At 37.4% G+C, this 8,373-nt stretch overlaps 1 protein-coding gene across 1 annotated transcript; it reads right to left on the bottom strand.

Moving 5' to 3' along the window:
- Positions 1-492: 492 nt before the first annotated feature.
- Positions 493-8,129, bottom strand: bri3 (brain protein I3). Its single transcript, XM_052139597.1, has 3 exons — positions 7,657-8,129; positions 6,877-7,012; positions 493-1,650 (listed from the first exon to the last, which is right to left on the bottom strand). The coding sequence occupies exons 1-3, from the start codon at positions 7,790-7,792 to the stop codon at positions 1,518-1,520; spliced, it is 405 nt and encodes a 134-aa protein (XP_051995557.1). The 5' UTR covers positions 7,793-8,129; the 3' UTR covers positions 493-1,517.
- Between the last annotated feature and the right edge of the window lie 244 nt (positions 8,130-8,373).

Below are 8,373 nucleotides of genomic sequence, written 5' to 3'. Positions count from 1 at the left end.
TCAAATATTACTTTTTCAGATAGTGATGGTGCTGTTTTTTACAGCAGTTAATGTCCTGAATATACTTTGTGATCAGTTGAATGCTGCTTTGGTGAATTAAAGTACAAATTTCCTTCCGAAACAGCAAAATCTGCACATTATAACAAACTTTTGGCAACCAGAGGATGTGTGTGCGCTGTATATTCTTTATGAAAGTTTAAGACACTGGTTAAATAATTGCATTTCTCCAAAAAATACAAATGAAATCTGAAAACTAGTTTCAGTATGTTCATCTCTGAACATGTTAATATGAAATGAATTCATGTTTTGATGTCAAAAGCAGAGAACAATCCATTGATTTCAAATCTCATGTAAACACATGGTTATTGAATAGCCTAGTTTTCGGTAGTTATCAGCACATTGGTGTACATGTACACTCAATTTTAAACGTTGACCGTTGACCAGTAAGGCTCACTGTGCAACATTTAGCGAGTCAGAGATGGTTGATATGATCAATACAGACACGACAAGAAAACACTTGTAGAATTTATTTACAATCTCTTTTTAAAAATAGGTAGAACCAATCATAATAGCGTGCATAGTGTTGTATAGCACACCAAAAACATGTACATAAAATAAATGTGGCAATGGCACTATGACCCTAACCTCCATTATGAATTGGATCACATTGGGCAAGCCCGAGACTGATTGTCCAAGAGTAACTCTACAGTACCTGTCCTTAGGTGACATTTTCTAGGCACCAACTTCCCTTGATTATTGCAGGTTTTATTTTAACTCGGAGTAGCCAAGGACCTTGAGTGAAACAACTGCACATTAACCCACTCAGGATTTCAGAAGAGTCCAGCAGATAAAACAATGTTCATTAGAGCAGTACAAGGAAACATGGCCCCCAAAGAATCAGACGTCATTTAAAGAAAATGTCTAAAACAGATTCAGTAATTCAAGATATACAAATACCTCAGTGTGTGTTGAAGTAATGCACACACAAAAAGACTTGAACAAATGCGGAACAAGTGTTTGGATCTCTAAGAGGTGATTAACAGAGGGCTAGAAAGTATGTTGTAATCTACATACTTTATTTATTTAAAAAGCAGGGTGGAAAAGTGGTCATGTGAATTTCTATCCCAATACAATTAAAATCTCCATTTAGACGATATTAAACAAGCAATAAAACATTGTGATGCAATTCAAAATCAAGGAAGGAAATGGTCTTTTATACAATACATACAATGTTACTTGAGTGAGTCGGTGCATGTCTGCCTGTGAATTACCCCTTATGACTCCAGGCTCATTCCATTTATGGTAAAGGCACTAGTGATTAAATGACTGGAGGACTGGCTTTAAGATTGTACATAAAAAGGGGGAGGGGGACAGGGAATCAGTGCTTGCAAAGCATGTAAAAACTAAAAAACATCTTGAAGAAAACAGAGTTTGTGGCTGCTTACTATTGTGATTACAAATAAACAATGCTGATGCTTAAAACAGAGCTAAAAATTCAGTGATGGGTTTTGGTCCCTCTAGCCGAATGTGGCTCCACAGTTTGGACACCTCCTCTGACGCAGTGCCAGGCAGAAGAGAATTCCCAGTGGAAAGAAGAATATGGCACACATGATTCCCAGACAGGTGAAATCATCCTCCAGAACGCCAACCCTGCAGAGAGAACAACACATCAGCCAAAACCCTTACAGCCATCATTTATCAAGGACTATGGACTACCCCTGTGTGTGTTTTCATCTAGAACAGGGTCTTACGAAACCGAGGTGACGATGGGGGTACGTGAAGAAAATCCAGAGATTTCCCATTCATTCAGAGCCCTGTGTTTCTATCGTTGCTTGATTATTTTGTCAGTAAATGAGCTGCACCTTGCGGTGCTGGCTGTGTGGCATTGATGTGCAATTTGTGTCACCATACCAGCAGCTATTCTTGTGCAAGGACAGCTCTAACAAAAGTGCTGGTACGGTCCTACTCCAGCGAAAAGATGAGAAGGGAACCGCTGAGACTTTAAGCAATATGTATATGATCGATTTTGTGCAAATAACATTGAGTTGTTTTACAAAGCCAATTGTGTTAAATATACTTATTTTTAACCCACCTTGTGTTAATGTTGTCTGTGTGTACTGTATCTGGAATCACTCATCTAGAAGATGTTGTTTTTAGATAATTTGTACATCTGCAGTTCACTGCTACCATGTTCACAGTCAGATGCTGGAGTGAAATTCAGCAAATGTTTTTGTGAAGTTTATGATAAATAATCGATGCATCCCAAACCGCACACATCTGCACTGTTTTATTCCACTTTGTAGTGCAAGTAGTTCAAATAGTTTTTCCCCTCACACTGGAAATGCAACCAAAACAAGTGTTACGAGTACCCGGATGATTCACTCCTTTAATAATAATAATAAAAAAAAAAAAAAGTAGTGTAATCTTGGACACTTCATTAGTCATGCTTGCTAAACTGGCCTGATCTGGGTCATGAGCCAAAGTCCTGTCATGAGCTCTTGAGAAATGTGAATCTTATGATGTGACCTGACTCGCTTTCTCACACTCTCTCGCATAGACAAACAGGAAGAGATTTTTCAATAAAAATGTCAACAGTGCTGAGCTGGTCAGAGTCCATTTTAAGGCCATGAATATGAACAACTGATAAAGACTCAGTCAAATTAGTTAGAAATGCACAAGCTCTTGTATGGTTTTAAAGGATTATTCAACCCAAAAAGGAAAATTCTAGGACTGGGATTTTCTGATGCATCACAATCTTCATTTAAACAATCTTGATATTGATTCTTAAATCCCATGATCGATATTTTACTATATGCACAACTCTCTACAATGCGAGTAAAATCAAACACATGAGACTAAATTTTGCACTATGAAACTTAAAATGTCTGTGACTAGCCATTGTCTGGTAAATGTTCATATTTCACAAACCAGTGATTGAGAAGTATATTGGTGAAAACGTTTAGCATCCTTTCACGTCGATACATTGAACAAGTCAAATGAAATATGTGTCCAAAGAGGAGATCCACGCAAACCATTTGTCATTGAATAATTTCTTTATATAATTTGTTATTTACAGGCAGTTATTGATCAAAACCAAAAAAAAAAAAAATAATAATAATACCGAATAATACAGAGGTAAAGAAGCCATTCAATTCCTATTTGCGCTCTTTTACAGACACTCTTTACCAGCTGCAGGGTTTTCTTAAAGAGACAGTAACGATTTTTTGCTTGTGTTCTACAAATCAATGTAAATATTTGTATATCGTATAAATTATGCATTAAACAATAAAGATGTACAAAAAAAATATTATGTATGCAATACAATATCAAATAAATAATGAACACATGGATTTGTACATAAAATGCTCAAATGTGACTAAAATTTAGAAAAACAATATGGAGATGGTTGATCCAACAATATCCCTATCCAAGTGGGAGAGATTGAAACTGCACCCGGCTGAGGCACACTCTGTCAAAGGGACACTCGTCCCTCGAGTGCACACGCTTAATGCAGCTAGATTATAACGTGACGATTCACAAATTATTGAATCATAATATATGTCACTGTGAATTTCTTATCGTGAAGAAATTTGGCAATACACAGCTTTGTTAAGAGAGTAAATATCTAAAACAACATGCATACAACATTGTTTTATAATATTGAAAATAATATTAAAAACCCTTCCAAAAAAAAAAAGTTGCATTTACTTTAGCAGCATCTAAGATATTTAGACTTGCTTTTAGAGAATAGATAATATATAAAAAGAGAATATAGAAGTATATTTTGTATTTACTGCACTCGCAGAAGTATAACCAAGTAAAAACAAAAAATACACTTACTGTATATTTAAGATACATTCTCTTAAAGCAAGTCTAAATATCTGATGTTGCTTCTCAAGTAAATGCATCTCGTTTTAAGGATTTGACCATTTTAAAAATAGAAAACACTTGATATAAATAGGATTTTTTGCAGTGAATTTCTTTACTGAATTCAACTTGTAAAAATGATTTTTTTCCCCCCCCCTTTAATTCAGTGAATGTCATTTAGATGTATTTTTAAAAGATGATTTGTGTCCTATTTATTGCTAGCAAGCATGTTTATTACAACCTTTAAGTCGTTTCACAAGCAGAATAATCGATTAAGTAATAATCAGTCTAATAATCGTTAGATTCATCGATTATCAAGATAATCTTTTGTTGCAGCCCTGTTCGACATACATTATAATATCACCAATGTAACTTTTTTCACCAAGCATCACATCATATAATTTTCTCAAAAAAAAAAGGACGCTTCAAAACAAAACTATTGATGGCATGAAAAGATGGGTCATAAAGAGACTTGTGAAGCTTGCAGAAATTAGTTCACAGTTGTTCTGAGTCAGTCGTCTGTTAGGTGCTTACAGGAAGAAGACACAAACATCTGGTCACTTCTGAAGAACGTCAGCTACCCACAAACAAGTGTATATTTATGGATTTCCTCTCATATTACGTCAAGTTTAATTGGCAAATTATGCTGTACATTTATAAATAAACTTGACCAATTGAAGAATAATATATATAGTTATAATATAATTTGTATTAATCATCATCATCTATCTACAGTTGAAGTCAGAAGTTTACATACACTTCGGATGAAGTCATTAAAACTCATTTAAACACTCCACAGATTTCCTTTTAGCAAAATATAATTCTGCAAGTCATTTAGGACATCTGCTTTGTGCATGACACAAGTAACAATAATTGTTTACAGACAATGATTATATCAATTCCAGTGAGTCACTGTGGCTTTAAGCTGCATGGAAAATTCCATAAAATTATGTCAAGCCTTCAGCAACCTATAGCACGCATGCCAGCATTGGCACGTGGAGGTGTAATCACTGGCATGCCAGCAACGGCGAAAGAAGAGTACACTATTTTATAAATATGAAATTCCACACATGCATTCCAATCTACATCATGATTTACTCCTTCCTCATGATTATGCAGCATGTTTTAATCAGCCAAATGGGAAACTAAACAAAAAGTTAAAATGTGATGAGGCTGCAGTGCAACACTCTTGCAGCGTGTGCATTCATTCGCGCATCACAAGCCAGCTGTGCTTCACTTTCAGTTTAATCGTGCGAGTAAACGCACCCGATTTGCTTCGGTCAGGATGCGGGGATGGCAGACTAAATTCAGTGTTTAATTTGTTTCCTTTTAGAACAAAACGTAAATGTACTCTGGAAAACACCACCATTGACCAGGAAAATAAAAAAATGGCACTCCATGTCAAAAATTTTGCCGACCCCTGCTTTAGACAATTACCTTCTGATAGGAGTTTCTTTGCTTGACATAAAATCAAAAATTGTGGACCTCCACAAGACTGGTTCATCCTTGGGACCAATTTCCAAGCACCTGAATGTACCACGTTCATCTGTGCAAACAATAGTACGCAAGTATAGGAAGGAGACTCATTCGGTCTTCTAGAGACGATCGTAGTTTGGTGCGAAAAGTGCAAATCAATCCCAGAACAACAGCAAAGGACCATGTGAAGATGCTGGAGGAAACAAGTAGACAAGTATCTAGATCCACAGTAAAACGAATCCTACATCGACATAACCTGAAAGGTTGCCCAGCAATGAAGAAGCCACTGCTCCAAAACTGAAATAAAAAAAGCCAGACTACAGTTTGCAAGTGCACAAAGACCTTACCTTTTGGAGAAATGTCCTCTGGTCTGATAAAACAAAGATTTAACTGTTTGGCCATAATGACCATTTGGAGGAAAAAGGGTCAGGCTTCCAAGCCGAAGAACACCATCCCAATGGTGAAGCATTGGGATGGCGACATCCTGTTGTGGGGGTGCTTTGCTGCAGAAGGGACTGGGGCACTTCACAAAATAGATGGCATCATGAGGATGGAAATGTATGTGGATATTATGAAGCAACATCTCAAGACATCAGCCAGGAAGTTAAAGCTCTGATGCAAATAGGTCTTCCAAATGGACAATGACTCCAAGCATACATCCAAATTTGTGGTAAAATGGCTTGAGGACAGCAAAGTCAAGTTATTGGAGTGGCCATCACAAAGCCCTCACCTCAATCCAATAGAAAATTTGTGGGCAGAACTGAAAAAGCATGTGCAGGCAAGGAGGCCCACAAACCTGACTCAGTTACACCAGTTCTGTCTGGAGGAATGGGCTAAAATTCCAGCAACTTATTGTGAGAAGCTTGTGGAAGGCTACACAAAACATTTGTTGGAAGTTAAACCATTTAAAGTCAATGCTACCAAATACTAACAAAGTGTATGTAAACTTCTGACCCACTGGGAATGTGATGAAAGAAAAAAAGCTGAAATAAATCACTCTCTCTACTATTAGTCTGACATTTTTAAGGTGTATGTAAACTTCTGACTTCAACTGTACCTCACATGTTCTTACATTTAAAGGTGAATTCAGTAACTTTTGTCTTGTGTCAACTTACACTGACACCTAGCGGTTTGGAGGCAGCATAATTTAAAATCAATAGTTTTCCGTTTCAGATGTCATTGTAGAAATGTAGTATTCACAGTCAGCCATGATTACTGTAATCAATGAGTAAAAGTGTCAAAAAAACAGGACAGTTACTGAGATTAAGCGAGTAGTATTCTGCTGGTCATGTGATTCTAATATGGCAGCCGCCGTGTGGACCCTCTCTATGTGAATAAAACAGCTTTTATAAGGTTACTGATATGACTGGAGTCTTCGTTTTAATGTGAGTGCTTACGATTTTCTACATGTAATGCAAAATTACAATTAATTTCTTTAGGTGTTAAATATTAATGAGGAAGCACCTTTAACACTGTGAATTCAATGCATGTATCTTTGACCCATTGTACACAATGGGATGCATGTTGACTTACCTACAGGCCGGACATCCTCCCACCACCACAACAGAAGGCTGGACGATGGTGTAGGTGCTGGTGTAGGCTGGCTGGCCAGCTATGGAAGCAGGCTGTCTGGGGACCGCTGGATAACCGGAATCAGCCGCTGGATAACCTGTAAAACATCATAAAAACCCATTTAAAACCTACTCTTTTCTAAATATATCACTTCAGGTATGGGTGACGCACTGTATGATGACCAGAATTGTTGTTAATTGCTATCAGAGCTGAATATTGAGAAAAGAAAGCGTAGTTGCGGGTATATAAACTATAAAACATATTGAAATAGAAAGACAATGAGTGAAATGTCAGTGAGTAATTAATAACTAACCAACACAAAGTGTGGGTGTTTATACAGTCAAATCATTAATTTAAGATCTAAGGGCTTTAAATCTCTAAAAAGGAAACGGTTTACATAAGAATAAACAATGTCTGTAACATTAAGACTAAGCAAACACTATGAATATTCATACACTTGACAGCCAGAAGTTCTTATAACTCTCATTTAACACTGATTTGAAATAAAATGTATATTTTCCTTGTAAAAAAAAAAAAAAAAAAAAGTACTAGAAGGTATCAGATAGTACCACATTATATATATGGTTGGTATTTCAAAGAATACCATAGTAATGCCTCGGTACCATTTGTTATCGTAGTCTTACTAAAACTTTTAGGCAGCATATCATCACCTATACTTCATAGGTCCCTGGTGTGAGAGAGTTATTAACAAGTTGAAAACAGTATTTTCGGTTCTCTTGCCTTGATAGGGCGGCGGTGCTGGAGGGTGGAAGCCCGCCGCGGGTGGAGCGGCTGCGGGGATCGAGCCGTAGTCATACGAGACCGGGACTGCGTTGTACGCTGGAGGTCTATCCTGGAGGAGAGGTTTACTATCCATACTGTCTAATCCGAGGTGTCCTATTCACCAAACGGACCTGAAATCCTCTCGAGCTTCTGTGGCGTGAACAATCACTGGAGTTCAAACACAAACCAAAACAAAGTTCTGCTGCGCGCTCTCCATGCGACAACTCCAGCTCGATCTCACAGCGTGTGTTAAGTAAATAAACAGATGGTAACACGTTAAAAATGTTCTAAAGATGCGCCATCGCAACTTGTACTCGATTTCTCTCGTTTGTAAGAGATAAATGCCTGTTAGTTAAGAGTGAAACTCCTAATCAAACTGTACAAGACGGTTTTTTTTTCCTGCTCGCTGTCACAAGACTTAAGTCACGTGATTGAGACTGCGGGGACAGAGGGTGGGGAGACGTTTTAAAGAGACAGGCGATAATTTACGCAAGTATCTTTAGCTGCAGCTTACAGAACGGGGCGTGGCTATACGTGTAGTTCCGCCCATAACTTACTCTCATTGGCTCGGTCATCTTTTATTGGTGTACATGATAGGAGATGCGTTTTAAAATATTTTTATTAAAGTGCTGTGGCTGGTAAGTGATATGAAATTCAAGTGCAGTTCAAGTTCAG

This window comes from Xyrauchen texanus, chromosome 12 (assembly GCF_025860055.1).
Source record: "Xyrauchen texanus isolate HMW12.3.18 chromosome 12, RBS_HiC_50CHRs, whole genome shotgun sequence".
NCBI lineage: Eukaryota > Metazoa > Chordata > Actinopteri > Cypriniformes > Catostomidae > Xyrauchen > Xyrauchen texanus.
Note: the sequence above shows the minus strand (reverse complement) of the source record. Positions and strands in the feature narration are given on the sequence as shown.